This window comes from Heptranchias perlo, chromosome 7 (assembly GCF_035084215.1).
Source record: "Heptranchias perlo isolate sHepPer1 chromosome 7, sHepPer1.hap1, whole genome shotgun sequence".
In the NCBI taxonomy this organism is placed as follows: domain Eukaryota; kingdom Metazoa; phylum Chordata; class Chondrichthyes; order Hexanchiformes; family Hexanchidae; genus Heptranchias; species Heptranchias perlo.
Genome location: NC_090331.1, coordinates 4,719,785 through 4,745,414, shown reverse-complemented (window position 1 = coordinate 4,745,414; position 25,630 = coordinate 4,719,785). Strand labels below are relative to the sequence as shown.

At 43.8% G+C, this 25,630-nt stretch overlaps 1 protein-coding gene across 1 annotated transcript in view; it reads left to right on the top strand.

The window, feature by feature from the left end:
- The window catches only part of LOC137323251 (vimentin-like), a 104,024-nt gene that overhangs the window by 43,287 nt on the left and 35,107 nt on the right, over positions 1 to 25,630 (top strand). Inside the window, exons 3-5 of the mRNA XM_067986743.1 lie at positions 3,592 to 3,687; positions 10,184 to 10,342; positions 15,680 to 15,766. Of these exons, the coding sequence (XP_067842844.1) occupies positions 3,592 to 3,687; positions 10,184 to 10,342; positions 15,680 to 15,766 (342 nt within the window). The remainder of the gene's footprint in view (positions 1 to 3,591; positions 3,688 to 10,183; positions 10,343 to 15,679; positions 15,767 to 25,630) is intronic.

The following is a 25,630-nucleotide window of genomic DNA, read 5'->3' as shown; positions in this document are numbered from 1 at the left end:
CTTAATAATAGATTCTAGCATTTTCCCTGTGACATATGTTAAGCTAACTGGCCTGTAGTTTCCTGCTTTCTGTCTCCCTCCTTTCTTGAATAGAGGAGTTACATTCGCTATTTTCCAATCTGATGGAACCCTTCCAGAATCTAGGGAAGTTTGGAAAATTAATACCAATGTATCTGCTATCTCTGCAGCCACTTCTTTTAAGACCCTAGGATGAAGTCCGTCAGGACCTGGGGACTTGTCAGCTTTTAGTTCTAATAATTTTTTCAGAACCCTTTCCCTGGTGATTGTAAATGTTTTAAGTTCTGCCCTCCCTTTCACCTCTTGATTCATAATTATTTCTGGCATGTTATTTGTATCCCCTACAGTGAAGACGGATGCAAAATATCTGTTCAATTCATCTGCCATTTCCTTATTCCCCATTATTAATTCCCTAGACTCACTCTCTAGAGGACCAATGCTCACTTTACTTACTCTTCCTTTTTAAGTACTTGTAGAAACTCTTACTATCTGTTTTTATATTTCTAGCTAGCTTTCTCTCATACTGTAATTTTTCCCTCCTTATTATTCTTTTAGTCATTCTTCGCTGTTTTTTATATTCTATCCCATCTTCTGACCTGCCACTGATCTTTGCGGAATTGTATGCTTTTTCTTTCAATTTGATACTATCTTTAACTTTCTTAGTTAGCCATGGATAGTACGTCCTTCCCCTAGAGTCTTTCTTTCTCACTGGAATGTATCTTTGCTGAGTGTTATGAAATACCTCATTAAATGTCTGCCACTGCATCTCTACTGACCTATCCCTTAACCTAATTTCCCAGTTCACTTTAGCCAGCTCTGTCTTCATGCCCTCATAGTTGCCCTTATTTAAGTTTAATACACTAGTCTTAGACTTACTCTTCTCTCCCTCAAACTGAATGCGAAATTCAGTCATATTGTGATCACTGCTACCCAGAGGCTCCTTTACAATGAGGTCATTAATTAATCCTGTCTCATTACGCATTACCAGATCTAGAATAGCCTGCTCTCTGGTTGGCTCTGGAACGTGCTGCTCTAAGAAACTAGTCTTTAGATCTGGGGGTATACGTGCAGAAATCGTTGAAGGTGGCAGGGCAGGTTGAGAAAGCGGTTAAAAAAGCATATGGGATCCTGGGCTTTATAAATAGAGGCATAGAGTACAAAAGCATGGAAGTCATGATGAACCTTTATAAAACTCTGGTTCGGCACAATAGGAGTATTATGTCCAGTTCTGGGCACCGCATTTTAGGAAACATGTGAAGGCCTTAGAGAGGGTGCAGAAGAGACTTACTAGAATGATTCCAGGGATGAGGGACTTTAGTTATGTGGATAGACTGGAGAAGCTGCGGTTGTTCTCCTTGGAACAGACGGTTGCGAGGAGATTTGGAAGAGATATTCAAAATCATGAAGTGTCTAGACAGAGGAGATAGAGAGACACTGTTCCCATTGGCGAAAGGGTCAAGAACCAGAGGACATAGATTTAAGGTGATTGGCAAAAGATCCAAAGGTGACATGAGGAAAAACTTTTTTTTACACAGCGAGTGGTTAGGATCTAGAATGCACTGTCCGAGGGGGTGGTGGAGGCAGATTCAATCATGGCCTTCTAAAGAGAACTGGATAAGTACTTGAAAGGAAAAAATGTGCAGGGCTACGGAGATAGGGCGGGGGAGTAGGACTAGCTGGATTGCTCCTGCATGGAGCCGGCGCGGACTCGATGAGCCGAATGGCCTCCTTCCGTGCTAACTATGATTCTATGAAAAAGGCTAATGGAACGTTAGCATTTATCTCAAGGGAGCTGGAATACAAAGGCATGGAAGTTAAGCTGCAGTTGTATAAACTCTGGTTAGACCACATCTCGGGTACTGCATTCAGTTCAGGAAGATACTTTGGCCTTTCAGGAGGTGCGGTGCAGATTCACCAGAATGATACTGGGGCTAAAAGGATTAAATTATTACATAGAATTTACAGCACTAACTAACATTTGTCCTTGGAGGAGTTAATCCCTAGGAGGACATCTGCTAGGACAAAGAAAGTTTGTAGCTGAATGCTTATCAGCTAAAACCTCTGTCTGGTAAACAACTTTTCCAGCTTTCTAACAGAAACTCAGTTAGCAGGCAAAATCCAGAAATTAAAGAAATTAATATAAAAGAAATCAATATTAACCCATTTCTTACACCCTCATGTACTTATCTAGCTCCCCCTTAAATGCATCTCTGCTATTCGCCTCAACTACTCCTTGTGGTCGCGAGTTTCACATTCTCACCAATCTCTAGGTAAGGAAGTTTCTCCTGAATTCCTTACTGGATATATTAGTGACTATCTTATATTTCTGACCCCCAGTTTTGGACTCCCCCACGGTGGAAACATCATCTTTGCATCTACCCTATCGTTATTTTAGAGACCTCTATCAGCCCCTCAGCCTTCTCTTTTCTAGAGAAAAGAGTCCCAGCCTCTTCAGTCTTTCCTGATAGGTATAACCTCTCAGTTCTGGTACAATCCTTGTAAATCTTTCTGCACCTTCTCCAGTGCCTCTATATAACTTCTCTGGTTTTCAATTCTATCCCTCCAGAAATGAACCCCAGTGTATTTTTTATGGCCTTGTTAACCATGTTGCTACTTTTAATGATTTGTGAATCTGAACCCCTAGATCCGTTTGCTCCTCTACCCTATTTAGACACTTACAAATTATGAGGACAGGTTGTGTAGTCTTCTATTCCCTTGAGTGTAGAAGATTAAGGGGTGATCTAATTGAGGTGTTTAAGATGATTAAAGGATTTGATAGTGTCGTTAGAGAGAAACTATTTCCTCTTGTGGAGGAGTCTAGAACAAGGGGGAATAACCTTAAAATTAGAGCTAGGCTGTTCCGGGGTGATGTCAGGAAGCACTTCTTCACACAAAGGGTAGTGGAAATCTGCTACTCTCTCCCAAAAAATCTGTTGAGGCTGGGGGTCAATTGATAACTTCAAAATTGACATTGATAGATTTTTGTTTGGCAAGGATATTATGGGATATGAAACCAGTGCTGATAAATGGAGTTAAGATTGCATGTTACTAATACTCCTGATCATTGCATTGTTAATTGATATGTAACAGATATGCTGACATTTTTTAAAATGTGGGCCACTGGATATATACAACTAAGGTTACAAGTCCGTAGAGGTTCCCTTTTAAGTGAGATAATTGGCATCAGTACTGGCTTTAGAGATTAGGGGTGGAAATTACTTTTTACAGTATTTAGTTATGATGACTTTTAAAAATCCTGCTAAGTTATTTCCAGCTTTAGTAGTGGAATTTCCATAATCGCATGAGAAATATTGTGAATTAAATGTGTGAAAATTAAAATTGTGATATAATCATAGGTGAAGCCTTAAGGCAGTGGATGCATAGATTGTTTTCACAAATCTGTAGTCCTGACAAAAATACTTTGCGCAGTGATTTGTGCTGTGCTTGTCTCTATACAATCGCTCAACGTATGAAAATGGTTATTATTCGGAGGAGTAAAATTAGCTCCATAGCTATTTCGGTGTTTACCTTTTTTAGTTGATATGAACTGATACTGTAAAATTGAACTTACAGAAAACCGATGAAACCAATGTTGCATTAGATAAACTTCAACGTAAGGTTAAACTTCTGGAAATACAACTCTCACAACTGGAAGACATACGTGATCAAGTGAGTACAACAAGAAAAGTCCTGTTACCTGCTATATATTTGTAGGGCCCAATACTAAATAATATAGTTAATGCTTTGCCCTTAATAAATATCTAGGGACTAGGGAATATCTACACTTTTTAACTTTACAGAATTTTTCAGAAGTTTTCTCAGTGGTGATGAGTCACAGCTGTTTACATTATCTAACACTACATTGGCTAATCACGAAAGTTTCCTGTCTGTAAGTTAAAAATCTATATTGTAGCTGCCAGGGCTCGCTTTAATTTGTGAACTACAGTTTGAGAACTCACAAAACAGGACAGCGAAGCCCTCAATTATGCGAGCTCCCATTATCTATGCATTGTCCTGTACCATTATCCTCCCTGTTTGTTGCTTTCTGCTTTCTTTCCCTGGACACTGTTAGATTTACATGGTGGGAGTTGGAACTCACCCAGCATCTTTAATATAAATGATAAATTTGCGGCAGTTATATAATAGTTTCATGGAACTGTTCAGACCAGAACAGATCATTTCACTTCATCTGGCCGGCTTCAAAATTCAAAACTGAATGCACAATCCACTAACTATACCTGTTAATTGACTTTCTCTCCAAATGCAGTCCAACTCCCTCTTAAAACCACTGATGATGTCAGCTTTAAGCTCCTCCCTGGGCTGTCCATCCAAGCATTCACCACTCTCTGTGTGAAGCAATTACATCTGATCTGTCCATTCACCTTCCCTTCTCGTTTTCAGGGTCATGACGAACAGCTTCTCAGAATTCAACTTAGCAATACCTTTAAGGACCATGAAAACTTCATTAAGAATCACTCTCATTCTTCTCTACTGTAAGCAAAAGAATTGATGCTCAGCAGGCAAGGTTAGCTTTTTCCACTATGAAAATCTGACAGACCTGTGTAAAAGAGCAGTAGTCAGGGAAATGGAACAAGGTGGTCAAGGAACATGAAGAAATGCTCATCAGGGTAGAAGAAGGAAATTACAAACTTTAAGGAAAATATCTCGGCTAGAGTAGCCCTTCCTTTTTAGAACACAAGATAGTGATTCCTGGATGGATCTGGAAAATTTGAGATGGTAGTTAACCTTAATGAAGAACACCCCAGCTCCTTCAAGTAAGCCATCGGTTTCTGGCCAATGTTTCCATTCAGTTCTCTGATTTAACATTCAGTACTTTGTTTTTAGGACACAGTTCTGTATTTTCAGCAAAGATCGGGAGATTTAGGCATAGAAATTGGTCCTCGTTGCACCTGTTTTCTGAGGGGAAATGGGGACAAACAGAACCAATTTTGCATGGCTATGTCCTGTGCCCCAAGGACACCTGAAATACAGGCATATTGGCTCCGGACAATAGTCAGGCGTCCTTGGCAGCCGCCTGAAACAGGCATTAGTCCCCTTGAATGCTAGTGAGGAGCCTAACGTCTGTTTAAGGGCCTTTCAGTGAAATTTGTCGGCACTGAGTGGAGTAGGTGTTGAGTTTGCTCTACTTAGTTTTTTGGTTCCTAATGCGGCCTCAAGGTAAGTAAATCTTTTAAAACTTAACCTTTTATGTGGAGGTGGGACAGGAGCCGGAGAACTCCTTCTGCCTCCACAGCACTCCTGAAGCCCGCTGCCAGCCCACAATCACCCCCCTCTCATTCTCTGTCTCCCTCCGAGTACATATCTGCCGGCGAACCAACCGGTCCAACTTCGTCCTCATCGAACAAGTGAGCTGCCTCTGGATGCCCAATTGTCATCTGCAGTTCATTGGCAAAATGCTGGTACAGCCCGAGGCCCAATTTCTGGTGAACCTCAGGCCTCGTGCTTCTGTCACGCGCTCCCAACACGCCATCTATTTCAGGCTAGGAAACAGGCCTAAATAAATTTCCACCTCATAGATTCAAGCTGATAATGCTGCATGTAGTGAGTTTCCAGGCTCAACCATGTCATAATGGGGAGGCAAGTGAGTCAGGAATTATCCCAAAGAGAAGGAGGAGGAGAAATTGGAGGGACAGTCACACCAAGAGGTTCTTGCACTTCAGTTACAGAATGGCATTGGTGGAAGGCTGGGAGAAAGTCTCCTTCCTGCCTGCCCTCTTTGCTGGAATATGGCGTATGGTCTGGCATGATCTCAAAGAAGAGAAACGAGAGAAAATATACAAATAATTTACAAACTAAAAGAGAAAGGTTCTATATGCACCTTGAAAACACCATTCTTCAGATTTAATTTCAATTAAGAACTGAGAGCTATTAAGGAAAATGATTTTGCAATTCATTCTAGGTCTGAATTTTAACATAGAAAAGGAAAGACGTTACAACACAGAAATAGGCCATTCACGTCAACCAGTCCGTGTTGGCATTTTACCTCCACACAAGCAAATACTTCTGATCACGTACCTACCCTGTTCCCATATCTCTTCAACCTCTTCCTTCATTCCTCAGATCTCGCTATTCTAATAGAAACGGGAGTAAGCCATTTAACCCCTCGGGCCTGTTCCACCATTGAATTAGATCATGGCAGATCTATACCTTAACTCCATTTACCCACCTTTGTCCTATATCCCTTGATATCATTACCCACCAAAAATCTGTCGATCTCAGTAAAACATTTAAATTGGCATAGCATCCACAGGGTTTTGGGGGAGAGAGTTCCTGATTTCCATTACCCCTTGTGTGAAAAAGTGTTGGCTGATTTCACTCCTAAATGGACTAGCTCTAATTTTAAGATTACGCCCCCTTATTTTGGATTCCCCCACTAGAGGAAATAGTTTCTCTGAATCTACCCCATCAAATCCCTTTTATTATTTTAAAGACCACGATTAGGTCACCCCTCAACCTCTAAACTCAAGGGAATGCAAATCATGTTTATGTAACTTGTCCTCAGAATTTAACCCTGTAAGCCCTGATATCATTTTTGTGAATCTGTGTTGCACTCCCTCCAAGATCACTATATCTTTCGGTGGTGGGTGTCAGAGATCGTGGGGGGTGGTCGGAGATCGTGGGGCGGGGGGAGGGTCGGCCATTCGAATATGTGGGATCACGGCAGGTAAGCTTGTTGGGCCTGGAAGAACACTCCTGCTCCTCCTGACCACAAGTAGTGTACTAAAGGCACTTACTTGTTGATCCGGGCCTTCTCGCCTCTTACGTGTCATGAAGCAGAAGGCCCCCAAAAGTTAAAAATAAAAAACCTACTAAAAAGGAGGCACCAGCCTCCTTAAAATATTTTACTGACCAACCCGCTTCCTGAGAGCAGATTGGTCGCCGACCCGCCGTCCTTAAAACTGGAAGTGGGCGGGTTGGAGTCGGGTTTTACTATTTTAACTTCCCACCTGTCCTTGGGGGTTAAAATTATCCTCCCAAGTGTCTCCTTCCCTCCCTTTTTTTAAATAGTCGAACGAGATTTGCAATTTTCCAATTCAAGGGCACAATTCCTAAATCTCGAGAGCTAACACATCTGCAGTTTCTATCTTAAATGCTATTATTTTCACCATTTCCATTTTTTTACTTAAATCCATTAAATTGCTCCCCTTGACTTATTTTTAGGTTCCCTTGTACCACTGGTATTTTGTCCTCTTCGTCCACTGTGAAAATAGATATGTTTTCATTTAACACGTCTACCATTGCCTTATTATCCTTTATAGTCTTGCCTGCATCTGTCTTTAAGGGGCCCACATTCCCCTTTGCCACTCTCTCTTAATATTGATAAAAGCTTTTGGTGTTTGCTTTGATACCCCATGCAGCTTTATTTCATATTCCTTTTTGCACCTCTTATTACTTTGCTTGTTGCTTTTTATAGCTCTCCCAGTCCACTGGATTTTCACTTTTCCTTGCATTTAGGTAAGCCTTTTCTTTAGTCTCTTACCTCATTTGTTGACCGTGGTTGCTTAACTACACAAGTGGACCCTTTGCCTAATCTAATATACTATACAATTTACCCTCTACCCTTTCGAACTTTGTGCTTTTAGATTGGAAGTAAGCAAATGTGATACTGAAAAGGGGGGAGGGGCAAATCTGACCCCACAACTACAGGGTTATTAGCCTACCATCAATAGTGAGTAAAATAATGGAAACCATTCTAAGGAATAGGATGCAGGAATATCTATATAGCATAATTTAATAAGAAACAAATGGCGTGGATTCAGAAAGACAGGTCCCCGAGTGACAACCTCGTCGACGACTTTGTGGATTTTACAAATAAAGTCAATAATAACTGTTTGGAAAGCATTTGATAAGGCCCCACATGAAAGTCTCCTAATAAAACTAAAAATCGTGAGATTTCAGGGTATACATGGGTCTGGATAAGAAGATGGAAAAAAAAAGGATATGGAGAGTAGTTGTGGGAGGTATGGGGTAGAAAAAGGGTGCAACGAGGGCCAATTTTATAGACATCCAACCTGATATTGGGTTGGGCTATTTTTTCAGGCATCTGGGGCGGCTGCCTAAAACTGGCACTAGGCTCATTGCTTATGTTAATTAAGGGCCTAACAGCTGTTTTAGGACCCCTCATAGAAATCATATACAATGAAGGGACTAGAATGAGCATAGAAACTTCATAAGGACCTGGGAGTAACAATAAACTCAACACTTAATTTTGAGACAATGTGGAGAAGTAATTTAAAAAGCAAATTGAATGTTAGGATACATAACCATTGTCGTGTGGTATAGGTTATCTAGTAATAACCCTCAGAGGTTATCCTAAGGCTTTATAATACACTGGTCAGATCACACTTCTGGTACTGCATAATATATTGGTCACCATACTACAAAAGAGACATACATGCAGAGTAGAGCAAGAAGATGGATCCCAAGTGTAACGGGAACGTAGGAACGGGAGTAGGTCATTCAGCCCCTTATGCCTATTCTGCTATTTAATTACATAGAACTTACAGCACAGAAACAGGCCATTCGGCCTGGTCTATGTTGGCGTTTAAGCTCCACACGTGCCTCCTCCCACTCTATTTGCTTCATCTCACCATATCAACATGCCCTTCTATTCCTTTCTTCCATGTACTTATCTAGCTTCCCCTTAAATGCATCTATGCTATTCGTCTCAACTGCTCCATGTGGTAGCAAGTTCCATATTCTCACCACTCTTTAGGTAAAGAAGTTTCTCCTGACTTCCTTATTGGATTTATTAGTGACTATCTTTTATATTTATGTCCCTAGTTTTGGACTCTCACAAGTGGAAATATCTTCTCTATGTCTACCCTATTGAACCCTTCTCAATTTTAAAGACCTCAATCAAATCATCTCTCAGTCTTTTTTCTAGTGAAAAGAGCCCCAGCCTGCTCAATCTTTCCTGATGGTTATATCCTCTCACTTCTGGTATCATACTGGTAAACTTTTTTGCACTTTCTCCAGTTCCTCTATATCCTTTTTATGATATGAAGACCAGAACTGTGTACAGTACTCCATGTGGTGGTCTAAGCAAGGTTCTATACAAGTTTAACATAACTTCGTTGCTTTTCAATTCTATCGCTCTAGAAATAAACCCCTTATTTTCCAAGGAGGATGTGGCCTCCTTATTCTTCCTACCAAAATGTACCACCTCACACTTAGCTATATTGAAATTCGTTTGCCAATTACACGCCCATTCTGCAAGTTTATTAATGTTTTCCTATATTTTGTAGCAGTCCTCCTCAGCATTAACTATACTCCCAATTTGGTGTCGTCCGCAAATTTTGTAATTGTGCTTCCGATTCCTGAGTCCCAGCACTGATCCCTGTGGAACACCATTTCCCACCTTCTGCCAGTCTGAGTAACTACCTTTAACCCCTATTCTCTCTTTTCTGTTTTGTAGCCAGTTTGTGATTCCATTGTGCTGCTTGTCCCCTGATTCCACATGCTCTGAACTTAATCAAGAGTCTGCTGTGCTGTAGTAGATCATATAATTATATCAAGGCCGATCTGTACCTCAATTCCATTTACCTGCCTTTGCTTCATATCCCTCGATACCCTTATCAAAATAGACTGTGAAAAAAGATTAAAGATGCTTAAGTCTAGAGAGAACAAAGTTAAGGAAGGTTGTAATGAAGATATGTAAGGGTAAACTGTGAGGCCCTTCACCACCAAACCAAATTGGAAAATCACAGGCAGTGTGACTATGATTTTCCAATTTGCGCAGGCTGCATAGCACAAAATTTACTCTATATAAAGTTTTGAATGGCATAGATAAAGTGAGCCCAGAATATGATGTCAAGGTAAGTCAGGCCAGTAGAACCAGAGGACATAAACTTAAATTAATGAATAGTAAATTTAAAACAGATATTGGAAAGAATGTCTTTATTCAAAAGGTGATGAATGGTTAGAATGATTTGCCAGATTAGGTGGTAGAGTCAAAGACATTAAGAGGGTTCGAAATGAAGCTGGATGTTAACCTGGGTGAGTTAAGGTTTAAAAAAAGTTATATGGCGTTTTATTGTACCTCCATCTCCTCAAACTGCTTCACATACAATAAATGATTGGGAGTGCTATGACAGGCCGTGGCCTTTGTGGTCCTTGATTTTACATATGTTTTGTCTTATAGGAGCGCGTTTACTGGCAGAAGAAGATAGATCATTTACAGAACCTTGAACAAGCGGATACACATAAATCAGACCTAGAACAGGCTTTGAAAGAGATTCATTTGGAATATGAACAGCTTGCTAAAAGGAATAAAGATGATATGGAAAGATACAAGCAGAAGGTATATTTAGAAAATAGTTGAATATTCATTACAGTGGCATATTTAGTGATACATTTTTGTACAATCATTGGATGAATTATTAATTAATTAAAAATAATTACCTCCTCCCCCGATGTAGTATGAATTTGGCAACAGATTCCCATGTCCCATATGTACCAAAGCCATAACAGAACAATCCAGATAGATTAAATACTGGCTACAAAATAAACATCTCTAAACAGACAGAAAAATAGAGAAAAAGGAGCCAAAATTCTGCTCCACTGGTGTACGTGCTGTGGCATGGAGCCCATGTTCACCCAAAGTTACTTCAGTTACATGGATAGATTGGAGAAGCTGGGATTGTTCTCCTTAGAGCAGAGAAGGTTGAGAGGAGATTTGATAGAAGTATTCAAAATCATGAAGGGTTCAGATAAAGTAAATAAAGAGAAACTGTTCCCATTGGCTGAAGGGTTTAGAACCAGAGGACACAAATTTAAGGTAGTTGGCAAAGGAATCAAAGGCAACATGAGGAAAAATATTTTTGCGGTGGGGGGGGGGGGGGGGGGGGAGGGCGGGCGGCGAGAGAGAGAGAGCGAAATGTCATCCCGCGTTGGAATGGAATAGCGGGGTGGGGGTTGGAAGATCAGGGGGTGGGGGAGATTGGAGAAGGAGATGTCGGAGCAGGGTGGAAAGGTAGGTTGATTTCACCAGGCGTGAGTCAGAAGCCATGGAAAAGCCACCCAGGTAAGTTTAAAAATCGTTCTAACTACCTAATATGTCACAAGTTTTTTTTTATTCGTTCACGGGATGTGGGCGTCGCTGGCAAGGCCGGCATTTATTGCCCATCCCTAATTGCCCTCGAGAAGGTGGTGGTGAGCCGCCTTCTTGAACCGCTGCAGTCCGTGTGGTGACGGTTCTCCCACAGTGCTGTTAGGAAGGGAGTTCCAGGATTTTGACCCAGCGACAATGAAGGAACGGCGATATATTTCCAAGTCGGGATGGTGTGTGACTTGGAGGGGAACGTGCAGGTGGTGTTGTTCCCATGCGCCTGCTGCTCTTGTCCTTCTATGTGGTAGAGGTCGCGGGTTTGGGAGGTGCTGTCGAAGAAGCCTTGGCGAGTTGCTGCAGTGCATCCTGTGGATGGTGCACACTGCAGCCACAGTGCGCCGGTGGTGAAGGGAGTGAATGTTTAGGGTGGTGGATGGGGTGCCAATCAAGCGGGCTGCTTTATCTTGGATGGTGTCGAGCTTCTTGAGTGTTGTTGGAGCTGCACTCATCCAGGCAAGTGGAGAGTATTCCATCACACTCCTGACTTGTGCCTTGTAGATGGTGGAAAGGCTTTGGGGAGTCAGGAGGTGAGTCACTCGCCACAGAATACCCAGCCTCTGGCCTGCTCTTGTAGCCACAGTATTTATATGGCTGGTCCAGTTAAGTTTCTGGTCAATGGTGACCCCCAGGATGTTGATGGTGGGGGATTCGGCGATGGTAATGCCGTTGAATGTCAAGGGGAGGTGGTTAGACTCTCTCTTGTTGGAGATGGTCATTGCCTGGCACTTATCTAGCGCGAATGTTACTTGCCACTTATGAGCCCAAGCCTGGATGTTGTCCAGGTCTTGCTGCATGCAGGCTCGGACTGCTTCATTATCTGAGGGGTTGCGAATGGAACTGAAAACTGTGCAGTCATCAGCGAACATCCCCATTTCTGACCTTATGATGGAGGGAAGGTGATTGATGAAGCAGCTGAAGATGGTTGGGCCTAGGACACTGCCCTGAGGAACTCCTGCAGCAATGCCCTGGGGCTGAGATGATTGGCCTGCAACAACCACTACCATCTTCCTTTGTGCTAGGTATGACTCCAGCCACTGGAGAGTTTTCCCCTTGATTCCCATTGACTTCAATTTTACTAGGGCTCCTTGGTGCCACACTTGGTCAAATGCTGCCTTGATGTCAAGGGCAGTCACTCTCACCTCACCTCTGGAATTCAGCTCTTTTGTCCATGTTTGGACCAAGGCTGTAATGAGGTCTGGAGCCGAGTGGTCCTGGCGGAACCCAAACTGAGCATTGGTGAGCAGGTTATTGGTGAGTAAATGCCGCTTGATAGCACTGTCGACGACACCTTCCATCACTTTGCTGATGATTGAGAGTAGACTGATGGGGCGGTAATTGGCCGGATTGGATTTGTCCTGCTTTTTGTGGACAGGACATACCTGGGCAATTTTCCACATTGTCGGGTAGATGCCAGTGTTGTAGCTGTACTGGAACAGCTTGGCTCGAGGCGCAGCTAGTTCTGGAGCACAAGTCTTCAGCACTACAGCTGGGATGTTGTCGGGGCCCATAGCCTTTGCTGTATCCAGTGCACTCAGCCGTTTCTTGATATCACGTGGAGTGAATCGAATTGGCCGAAGACTGGCTTCCGTGATGGTGGGGATATCGGGAGGAGGCTGAGATGGATCATCCACTCGGCACTTCTGGCTGAAGATGGTTGCAAACGCTTCAGCCTTGTCTTTTGCACTCACGTGCTGGACTCCGCCATCATTGAGAATGGGGATGTTTGCAGAGCCTCCTCCTCCCGTTAGTTGTTTAATTGTCCACCACCATTCACGACTGGATGTGGCAGGACTGCAGAGCTTTGATCTGATCCGTTGGTTGTGGAATCGCTTAGCTCTGTCTATAGCATGTTGCTTCCGCTGTTTAGCATGCATGTAGTCCTGATTTGTAGCTTCACCAGGTTGGCACCTCATTTTTAGGTACGCCTGGTGCTGCTCCTGGCATGCTCTTCTACACTCCTCATTGAACCAGGGTTGATCCCCTGGCTTGTTGGTAATGGTAGAGTGAGGAATATGCCGGGCCATGAGGTTACAGATTGTGCTGGAATACAATTCTGCTGCTGCTGATGGCCCACAGCGCCTCATGGATGCCCAGTTTTGAGCTGCTAGATCTGTTCTGAATCTATCCCATTTAGCACGGTGGTAGTGCCACACGACACGTTGGATGGTGTCCTCAGTGCGAAGACGGGACTTCATCTCCACGAGGACTGTGCGGTGGTCACTCCTACCAATACTGTCATGGACAGATGCATTTGCGACAGGTAGATTGGTGAGGACGAGGTCAAGTAAGTTTTTCCCTCGTGTTGGTTCGCTCACCACCTGCCGCAGGCCCAGTCTAGCAGCTATGTCCTTCAGGACTCGGCCAGCTCGGTCAGTAGTGGTGCTACCGAGCCACTCTTGGTGATGGACATTGAAGTCCCCCACCCAGAGTACATTTTGTGCCCTTGCTACCCTCAGTGCTTCCTCCAAGTGGTGCTCAACATGGAGGAGGACTGATTCATCAGCTGAGGGAGGACGGTAGGTGGTAATCAGCAGGAGGTTTCCTTGCCCATGTTTGACCTGATGCCATGAGATTTAATGGGGTCCAGAGTCAATGTTGAGGACTCCCAGGGCCACTCCCTCCTGACTGTATATCACTGTACCGCCACCTCTGGTGGGTCTGTCCTGCCGGTGGGACAGGACATACCCAGGGATGGTGATGGAAGTGTCTGGGACGTTGGCTGAAAGATATGATTCTGTGAGTATGGCTATGTCAGGCTGTTGCTTGACTAGTCTGTGGGACAGCTCTCCCAATTTTGGCACAAGTCCCCAGATGTTAGTAAGGAGGACCTTGCAGGGTCGACTGGGCTTGGTGTTTTGCCGTTGTCGTGTCCGGTGCCTAGTGGTCCGATGCCGGGTGGTCCGTCCGGTTTTATTCTTATTATGACTTTTCGTAGCGAGATTTTACAACTGAGTGGCTTGCGAGGCCATTTCAGAGGGCAATTAAGAATCAACCACATTGCTGTGGGTCTGGAGTCACATATAGGCCAGACCGGGTAAGGGCGGCAGGCTTCCTTCCCTAAAGGACATTAGTGAACCAGATGGGTTTTTACGACAATCCGGTAGTTTCATGGCCATCATTACTGATACTAGTATTTTAATTCCAGAATGCCTTAAGTACCTCAATGAGGTACATTTGGTTCTTGAACTTAATTAAAGCCGGTGGGACTTTCGGATTTGGAATGCCCGCGCGCACAGGTGCATCTGTGGAAAACTCTGAAGTCGGCGGGTTGGAGCTGGCTCTGCATTTCTGCAATTTTCGCAGCCCCCAACGCATCTGTAATTTAAGTTTAAAATTGAGCCCACTATTTGGTCTTTATTGTTGTATTTGTTATTGCACTTAGGAATTTCTTTATCATTGAAAGATTTAAGAAAGTCTTAATGGGATTGTTACAAATTTTGCACGTCTTACATTGGATGTCCCCTTGTGTTCAGTGTCGCAAGTCACTCCCGTCAGTGAACCTCACATCCCCTATGACCTAGAGCGTGCCTTTATCTAAGTAAATTATAGAGTAACCCAGGGGTTGTGACATAAAGTCCTTGCTGTCAACATACAGGTTTATTATGTGACACAAGTGAATGAACAATACAGTTTTCACTGCGAGATTCATTAATTCCTGCCACTTCTTGTACAAGGAAAGCAACAAAAACACAGCCTTGCTACTTTTCTAGGCAGACACTCACTTTCAATTTAGTTGTCTTAAACTAACTGATCATGACTTCCTCTGTTAAAGGCTGCACACAACACCTCAGCCTGGAGTCTCTTGTGTCAGTTTAGAGAAAGAGAGTGAATAAGTCCTCTTACTCCACCATCATTCTGTACCAGAGGTTAGCCTTCCAAGCTGTCAAAGTTATCACCTTTAATGAAATGCCATGCCCTTGATGTGGGAACTTGCAGCACTCGTATGTCTGTTCACCGTTGCTGTGCACATTCAATAAAAACAATTCTAGCCCAATACCTAGAATCGAACCTAATGAACTTTACTGTCTCAAAGCTAACTGCTTCCAAAAGTAAAGAGTCTGATGGCTGGTGGTCTGGAATGTATTCAGTGACTTCCCATAATTTCCTCATTTACGTTCTAAATGGCTGTGGCAATAGCCTGGATTTTGTGACTGTTGGCTCTAAATGTTAAGTCAAAAATTGCTGCATTTAATAATATAATTAATATCGGAAATATTATAAATTTATAAAATTACGCTCAGGCGATGCTGGCAATACCCAAAATGCTATAAGGATAGTTGTCCCTGTGATTTTTCCCACTTGGCTAGATAACCTAGTGATTGTATGGTAGGTAAATCTATAATTTTTGTTGAAGTACTAAAAAAAAAATTATTGGGCTTGTGAAAAAACATGACTTTATTGTATCACAAGTAGAAATGAGATCAAGTTAAGTAAAATTCATTTGTTTAAAAAAAAATCAAGATCATTCTTATTAAAAGGATAATGTATTTCCTGGCACAAGTGCATAATTTACTCTTATTGCATTCACAGTTTGAGGAGGCAAACAATAGTGCACAACAAAATGCCAAGAAGGAACTTGAATGCTATCGCAAAGAGGTGAATGAGCTAAAATTGAAAGTAAGTATCTTGTCAGTTGGTATTTCTGTTGTGTATCCATTCTGTTTTGTTAACCTTACTGCTGTATGGCCCCATGGCATCCCATTCCCAGTAATCCTAAAAAAAACCCTGCCTGGGTTAATATAACCATTTGCACTTTTATACCCATCATTTATTGATAGATCACATTGTCTCCCAGATGGTTTGATGGATCCTCCCTCCTTCTAACCTTTAGTACATTGTTTACCAATGTGGATACCCGCCAAGTGTCAGCCGTGGCTCAGTGAGTAGCACTCTCGTCTGAGTCAGAAAGTTGTGGGTTCATGTCACGCTCCAGAGAACTGAGCACATAATCTAGGCTGACACTCCCAGTGCCAGTACTGAGGGAGTGCTGCACTATCAGGGGTGCCTACTTTCGGATGAGAAGTTCAACTGAGGCACCGTCTGCCTGCTTAGGTCAAATGTAAAAGATCCCACGGCACTATTTGAAGAAGAGCAGGGGAGTTCTTCCCCCATGTCCTGGCCAATAATTATCCCTCAACCAACATCTCTAAAACAGATTATCTAGTCATTATCACATTGCTGTTTGTGGGAGCTTGCTGTGCGCAAATTGTCTGCCCCATTTCCTACATTGCAACAGTGACCATACTTCAAAAGTATTTCATTGGCTCTAAAGCACTTTTGGACGTCCTGAGGTGCTATATAAATGCAAGTTCTTTCTTTATTAACTGTATCTGCATTTTTAAAGTAAAAAGTTATTGTTTTTTATACTTTGTTCCATCTATCCATGAAGATCTAGCTCATGCCAGGTCGCAGTTCCACAGGCAGTAAGTGGCAGCAAGCTATTTTACTGTGAACAGCATCAGAGCTGAGCCTGATCCTGTCATCGCCTAACCTCCACACAAACCTGTTAACAGCAGGGGTAACTGGATAGCAATAAAGAGTAGCAACTCTGGCTGATTTTCCCCTTCTTAGCCCTAGGTATTGTGTGAGCTACATTGCACTGTCAGAGATCATTAAACTCAGGATAGAGTAGGGACCAAACCTGGGACCTTCTTGGTCTTTGATTCAGTACCACATTGTATGATGCAGTTATCTGCTAAGCCATTGAAAGAGTATGTTCTTAAGTACTTATACCTGGAATAGAACACACTTTGTATTAACTTCATAGATATGTTACAGAAAATTATGTTATTACATGCAGTTATGCTGCTACCAGTGGTGTGTCTTAATGGATAAATTTACATAGTGCCTTATCATGTTGAAATGTCTCAGCCAACAGTAAATTATCTTTGAACTGCATTGATTATTGTTATGTGGGCAAATTACATAGAATTTACAGCAGAGACGGGCCATTCGGCCCAACTGGTCTATGCCTGCGTTTATGCTCCACACGAGCCTCCTCCCACTCCACTTTATCGAACCCTATCAGCATATCCTTCTATTCCTTTCTTCCTCATTTACTTATTTAGCTTCCCCTTAAATGCATCAAATGTGGCAGCTATTTCTGCCAGCAACATTCCACAAGCAGCATTGACATGAATTGCCAGCTTATTTGCTCTTGGTGGTATAGTCATAGGAGCCAGGTGTAGGCCATTCTGACCCTCAAGCCTGTTCCACCATTCAGTTAGATATTGGCTGATCTGTATCGTAACTCCACCTACCCACCTTGGTTCTGTAACCTTAATACCCTTACCTAACAAAAATCTATCAATCTCAGTTTTTACATTTTCAATTGACCCCCAGCTTTTTGGGGGAAGAGTTCCAGATTTCCACTACCCTTTGTGTGAAGAAGTGCTTCCTGACATCACCCCTGAATGGCCTAGCTTTAATTTTAAGGTTATGCCCCCTTGTTCGAGACTCCCCCACCAGAGGAAATAGTTTCCCTCTATATTTACCCTATCAACTACTTTAATCATCTTAAGCACCTCAATTATATCACCCCTTAATCCTCTATACTCAAGGGAATAGTTGCCTAGTCTATATAATCTGTCCTCATAATTTAACCCTTTTAGCCCCAGTATCATTCTGGTGAACCTGTGCTGCACCTCCTCCAAGGCCAATATATCCTTCCCGAGGTGCCACGCCCAGAACTGAATGCAGTACTCTAAATGGGGTCTAACCAGAGCTTTATATAACTGTAACATAACTTCCACCCATTTGTATTCGAGCCTTCTTGAAATAAAGGCCAACACTCCATTAGCCTTTTAAATTATTTTTGTACCTGTCCAATAGCTTTTATTGATTTCTGCACTTGGACCCCTAAATCTCTGCTCCTCCACAATTCCGAGCTTCTCACTGCTCTGATCTATCTTTCTTAGGTCCAAAGTGGATGACCTCACATTTCCCCACATTGAACTCCATCTGCCATAGTTTTGTCCACTCACTTAATCTATCCATGTCCCTTTGCAACTTTCTGCTCCCATCTACACTATTTATTGTGCCACCTAACTTGGTGTCATCTGCAAACTTGGCTATAAGGCTCTCTATTCGTTCATCCAAGTCATTTATAAATATAGTGAAATGCTGAGGCCCCAGTACAGATCCCTAGAGGACATCACTAGTCACATTCTGCCTATTGGAGTACATACCCATTATCCCTACCCTCTGTCTTCTACCTCCTAACCAATTCCCTACCCATGTCAATAGGTTGCCCTCAATTCCATGTGCGTTTGTTTTTGTTAACAGTTTCTTATGTGGAACTTTGTCGAATGCCTTCTGGATATCCATATAAATAACATCCCTAGACACTCCCTTATCAACCACGTTAGTTACCGCCTCAAAAAATTCAACTAGGTTCGTTAGAAATAATGTACCCTTTACAAATCCATGCTGGCTCTCTGACCAGTTCATGTTCGTCTAAATGCTCAGTCACTCTGTTCCTTATAATAGATTCTAGTAACTTCCCACAACAGTTGTTAGACCAAAGGCCTATAATTTCCTAGTTTACTCCTCTTACCCTTCGTAAATAGTGGAGTGACATTGGCCATTTTCCAATCCAATGGGACAATTCCTGAATTGAGAGAGTTTAGAAAGATCATGACCAGAGCATCTACAATTTTCACACCTACTTTTTTTAATACCCTGGGATAGAAACAATCAGGTCCTGGAGATTTGTCTATCTTTAGTCTCATTATTTTCTCCATTACCATTTTTTTTACTTAGATTAAATCTAATAAGTTCCTCCCCTTGATTTATTTGTACTTTTCCTTGTATCTCTGGTACTTTATCCTCATCCTCTACTGTGAAGACCGATACAAAGTAAGTATTTAGCAAGTCTGCAATTTCCTGATTTTTTAATAACAGTATCACCTGCATTTGTCTTTAAGGGGCCCACATTACTCTTAGCCACCCTCTTTCTCTTAATATATTTGTAAAACCTTTAATGGTTCTTTACATCTCTCCCATTCTGTGGAATCTCTACTGTTATTTGCATTCGTATAAGCCCTTTTAGTTTAACACTATCTTATCTTGTTGACCAAAGTTGTTTCATTACACAAGTAGAGCTCTTGCCCTTTAGGGGTATGTACAGGTCTTGTATTCTACCAAATACTTCTTTGAACACTTCCCACTATTTGTCTGTAGCTTTAGCCATTAATAATTCTGTCCAGTGTACTGTGATCAATTTCTGCCTCATCCCTCAAGTCCACCTCACCTAAATTAAAACCTTGGTTCGTGAATCACCCTTCTCCCTCTCAAACCTAATATCGATTCTATCATGTTGTTAGCTAGGTGCTTCCTTACCAAGAAATTCATCGCCTTTGGAACTCGACCTGTTCTGCTTCTCCCAGCCTACATGAAAATTGAAGTCTCCCTTTATTACCACTCTATTTTTGCAACAAGCTTCTCTGATCTCCATGTTTATGCATCCCGCTACTTTATCGCTGCTATCAGGAGGTCTGTAGACAAATCCACCAAAGTCTTGCATACTTTTCGATTCCTCAATTCTACCCAGAGCGTTTCTACTGCCTATTCACGCTTACTGATAATCCCCTCTATCAAATGCAGTAATAGTTCCTTTATCAATATTGCTACTCCTCCTTTTCCAATTTCCCTGTCCTTTCTAAAGACCTTATAACTTGGAATACTTATCTCCCAGTCATGCCCAGCTTGTAGCCAAGTCTTAGTGATGGTTACTATATCATACCCTTTAAGCTGAATTTACACTTCTAATTCACTTATTTTATTCCTTATGCTACGTGCATTCGAACTCTTGTTTGGGGAACAGATCCTACCTTGCCCTTTTGTCCTGGTGCTGTTTTACTCACATAAATTAACTTATCACAGTCCTTGTTTTTCATTACACCTGTTGTATATTTATCAGTTATTTTATTATTTCCTATATTTTTTTCTGAACCTGAAGTATTTATATTACCTTTAACACTGTTTATGATCTGGACTTGCATCTAATCCCTTTATCTTATCTTTAGACTATTTTCACTTTTATTTTTATTTCTGCCTGAACCGCCATCCCCCCGCCAATTTTGTTGGTTTAAAGTCCTTTCTACAGCCCTGTTTATCCTTTTCAGCTTGGACCTTGGTCACATCCTGGTTCAGGTGCAGCCCACTCAGTGGTACAGCTCCTTCCTGTCCCAGTACTGGTGCCAGTGATCCATGCAGTGGAACCCCTCTTTCCCACACCAATCCTTCAGGCACATGTTTACTTTTCTAATCTGTTTGTCCCTATGACAATTTGCACATAACTCAGGTTAAGATTATTACCTTCGAGGTCCTGTCTTTTCCTTTAGCTTCTAGCTCCTGATACTCTCCCAGCAGGACCTCCTCCATGTTCTTTCCTATGCCATTGGTCCCGACATGGATCACGACAAACGGATCTGCACCCTCCCTTTCTAGGTTCATTTCCAGCCACTTTGAGATATCCCTTATCCTGGCACCAGGTAGGCAACATGCCCTTTGGGACTCCCGTTCGTGACCGCAGAGGATGCTGTCAATCCCTCTAATTATTGAATCCCCCTATAACTACCACGTTTCTATTCTGCTCCTCCCCCTTTTGGACAGCCTTCTGCTCCTCTGTGTCTTGGTTAGCATTGTGGCAGTCCTTCCCACAGTCTTTCTCCTTATCCTCACAGGTAACAAGTACCTTGTACCTGTTGGATAGGACCAGTGTTTGCGGGACCTTCTTCTTTACTTCCTCTAGGTTCCCTAGAAACCTGGCTGTTTCTATGATACCATGGTCAAAGAGGTAGGTTTTAAGGAGCGTCTTAAAGGAGGAGAGGGAGGTGGAGATGTTTAGGGAGGGGATTCCAGAGCTTTGGGCCGAGACAGCTGAAGGCACGGCTGCCATTGGTGGACCGATTAAAATTGGGGATGTGCAAGAGGCAAGAATTGGAAGAGCGCAGAGATCTCAGAGGGTTGTAGGGCTGGAGGAGGTTACAGAGATAGGGAGGGGTGAGGCCATGGAGGGATTTGAAAACAAAGATGAGAATTTTAAAATCGAAGCGTTGCAGAACCGGGAGCCAATGTAGGTCAGCGAGCACAGGGATGATGGGTGAGCAGGACTTGGTGCGAGCTGGAATACGGGCAGCAGAGTTTTGGATGAGCTCAAGTTTATGGAGGTTGGAAGTTGGGAAGCCAGCCAGGAGAGCATTGGAATAGTCAAGTCTGGAGGTAACAACAGCATGGATGAGCGTTTCAGCAGCAGATCAGCGATGGCAGGGTCGGAGACGGGCGATGTTACGGAGGTGGAAGTAGGCGGTCCTGGTGCTGGAGCGTTTACGTGGTCGGAAGCTCATCTCAAGGACAAATGGGACGCCACGGTTGCGAATGGTCTGGTTCAGCCTCGGACACTGGCCTGGGACAGGGATGGAGTCGGTGGCTAGGGAATGGAGTTTGTGGCGGGGACCAAAGACAATGGCTTCGGTCTTCCCTATATTTAGTTGGAGGCAATTTCTGCTCATCCAGTGCTGGATTTTGGACAAGCAGCGTGACAGATCAGAGACAGTGGAGGGGTCGAGAGAGTTGTTGGTGAGGTGGAGCTGGTTGCTGTCTGCATATATGTGGAACCTGTTTTTTCAGATGATAAGAACATAAGAAATAGGAGCAGGAGTAGGCCAATCGGACCCTCGAGCCTGCTCCGCCATTCAATTAGATCATGGCTGATCTGATCCTAACCTCAAATCTAAATTCATGTCCAATTTCCTGCCTGCTCCCCGTAACCCCTAATTCCCTTTACTTCTAGGAAACTGTCTATTTCTGTTTTAAATTTATTTAATGATGTAGCTTCCACAGCTTCCTGGGGCAGCAAATTCCACAGACCTACTACCCTCTGAGTGAAGAAGTTTCTCCTCATCTCAGTTTTGAAAGAGCAGCCCCTTATTTTAAGATTATTCCCTCTAGTTCTAGTTTCACCCATCCTTGGGAACATCCTTACCGCATCCACCCGATCAAGCCCCTTCACAATCTTATATGTTTCAATAAGATCGCCTCTCATTCTTCTGAACTCCAATGAGTAGAGTCCCAATCTACTCAACCTCTCCTCATATGTCCGCCCCCTCATCCCCAGGATTAACCGAGTGAACCTTCTTTGTACTGCCTCGAGAGCAAGTATGTCTTTTCTTAAGTATGGAGACCAAAACTGTACGCAGTATTCCAGGTGCGGTCTCACCAATACCTTATATAACTGCAGCAATACCTCCCTCTTTTTATATTCTATCCCCCTAGCAATAAAAGCCAACATTCCGTTGGCCTTCTTGATCACCTGCTGCACCTGCATACTAACCTTTTGATTTTCTTGCACTCGGACCCCCAGATCCCTTTGTACTGCAGTACTTTCCAGTTTCTTGCCATTAAGATAATAACTTGCTCTCCTGCCAAAGTGCATAACCTCACATTTTCCAATATTGTATTGCATCTGCCAAATCTCCGCCCACTCACCCAGCCTGTCTATATCCCCTTGTAGGTTTTTTATGTCCTCCTCACTCTCTACTTTCCCTCCCATCTTTGTATCATCTGCAAACTTTGATATGTTACACTCGGTCCCCTCCTCCAAATCGTTAATATAGATTGTGAAGAGTTGGGGACCCAGCACCGACCCCTGCGGAACACCACTGGCTACTGGTTGCCAGTCCGAGAATGAACCATTTATCCCAACTCTCTGCTTCCTGTTGGATAACCAATCCTCCACCCATGCCAGAATATTACCCCCAATCCAGTGATTCTTTATCTTGAGCAATCATCTTTTATGTGGCACCTTCTGGAAGTCTAAATACACTACGTCCACTGGTTCCCCTGTATCCACCCTGTACGTTATGTCCTTATAATGGACATCGCTGTCGCTGTGGATGTCGCTGACAGGCAGCATGTAAATGAGAAATAGGAGGGAGCCAAGGATAGATCCTTGGGGGACTCCAGAGATAATGGTGTGGGAGAGGGAAGAGAAGCCATTACAAGTGATTTTTTTTTTACTCATTCATGGGATGTGAGCATCGCTGGCAAGGCCAGCATTTATTGTCCATCCCTAATTGCCCTTGAGAAGGTGGTGGTGAGACACTGCTGCAGTATGTGTGGTGAAGGTTTTCCCACAGTGCTGTAAGGTGGGGAGTTCCAGGATTTTGACCCCGCGACGATGAAGGATCAGCATTATATTTCCAAGTCAGGATAGTGTGTAATTTGGAGGGGAACGTTCAGATGGTGGTGTTCCCATGTGCCAGCTGCCCTTCTAGGTGGTAGAAGTCGCGGGTTTGGGAAGTGCTGTTGAAGAAGCCTTGGCGAGTTCCTGCAGTGCATCCTGTAGATGGTACACGGTGCACCGGTGGTGAAGGGAGTGAATGTTTAAAGTGGTGGATGGGGTGCCAATCAAGTGGGCTGCTTCGTCCTGGTTGTGTTGAGCTTCTTGAGTGTGGTTGGAGCTGCACCCATCCAGGCAAGTGGAAAGTATTCCATCACACTCCTGACTTATGCCTTGTAGATGGTGGAAAGGCTTTAGGGAGTCAGGAGGTGAGTCACTTGCTGCAGAATACCCAGCCTCTGAACTGCTCTTGTCGCCACAGTATTTATGTGGCTGGTCCAGTTAAGTTTCTGGTCAATGGTGACCCCCAGGATGTTGATGGTGGGGATTTCGGTGATGGTAATGCCGTTGAATGTCAAGGGGAGGTGGTTAGACTCTCTTTTGTTGGAGATGGTCATTGTCTGGCACTTGTCTGATGCTAATGTTACTTGCCACTTATCAGCCCAAGCCTGGATATTGTCCAGCTTTTTTTTTTATTCGTTCATGGAATGTGGGCATTGCTGGCGAGGCCGGCATTTATTGCCCATCCCTAATTGCCCTTGAGAAGGTGGTGGTGAGCCGCCTTCTTGAACCACTGCAGTCCGTGTGGTGACGGTTCTCCCACAGTGCTGTTAGGAAGGGAGTTCCAGGATTTTGACCCAGTGACGATAAAGGAATGGCGATATATTTCCAAGTCGGAATGGTGTGTGACTTGGAGGGGAAGGTGCAGGTGGTGGTGTTCCCATGTGCCTGCTGCTCTTGTCCTTCTAGGTGGCAGAGGTTGCGGGTTTGGGAGGTGCTGTTGAAGAAGCCTTGGCGAGTTGCTGTAGTGCATCCTGTGGATGGTACACAGTGCGCCGGTGGTGTAGGGAGTGAATGTTTAGGGTGGTGGATGGGGTGCCAATCAAGCGGGCTACCTTGTCCTGGATGGTGTCGAGCTTCTTGAGTGTTGTTGGAGCTGCACTCATCCAGGCAAGTGGAGAGTATTCCATCACACTCCTGACTTGTGCCTTGTAGATGGTGGAAAGGCTTTGGGGAGTCAGGAGTTGAGTCACTCGGCACAGAACACCCAGCCTCTGACCTGCTCGTGTAGCCACAGTATTTATGTGGCTGGTCCAGTTAAGTTTCTGGTCAATGGTGACCCCCGGGATGTTGATGGTGGGGGATTCGGCGATGGTAATGCCGTTGAATGTCAAGGGGAGGTGGCTAGACCCTCTCTTGTTGGAGATGGTCACTGCTTGGCACTTGTCTGTCGCGAATGTTACTTGCCACTTATGAGCCCAAGCCTGGATGTTGTCCAGGTCTTGCTGCATGCGGGCTCGGACTGCTTCATTATCTGAGGGGTTGCGAATGGAACTGAACACTGTGCAATCATCAGCGAACATCCCCATTTCTGACCTTATGATGGAGGGAAGGTCATTGATGAAGCAGCTGAAGATGGTTGGGCCTAGGACACTGCCCTGAGGAACTCCTGCAGCAATGCCCTGGGCTGAGATGATTGGCCTCCAACAACCACTCCCATCTTCCTTTGTGCTAGGTATGACTCCAGCCCCCTGATTCCCATTGACTTCAATTTTACTAGGGCTCCTTGGTACCACACTCAGTCAAATGTTGCCTTGATGTCAAGGGCAGTCACTCTCACCTCACCTCTGGAATTCAGCTCTTTTGTCCATGTTTGGACCAAGGCTGTAATGAGGCCTGGAGCTGAGTGGTCCTGGCGAAACCCAAACTGAGCATCGGTGAGCAGGTTATTGGTGAGTAAGTGCCGCTTGATAGCACTGTCGACGACACCTTCCATCACTTTGCTGATGATTGAGAGTAGACTGATGGGGCGGTAATTGACCGGATTGAATTTGTCCTGCTTTTTGTGGACAGGACATACCTGGGCAATTTTCCACATTGTCGGATAGATGCCAGTGTTGTAGCTGTACTGGAACAGCTTGGCTAGAGGCGCAGCTAGTTCTGGAGCACAAGCCTTCAGCACTACAGCTGGGATGTTGTCTGGGCCCATAGCCTTTGCTGTATCCAGTGCAGTCAGCCGTTTCTTGATATCACGTGGAGTGAATCGAATTGGCTGAAGACTGGCTTCTGTGATGGTGAGGATATCTGGAGGAGGCCGAGATGGATCTTCCACTCGGCACTTCTGGCTGAAGATGGTT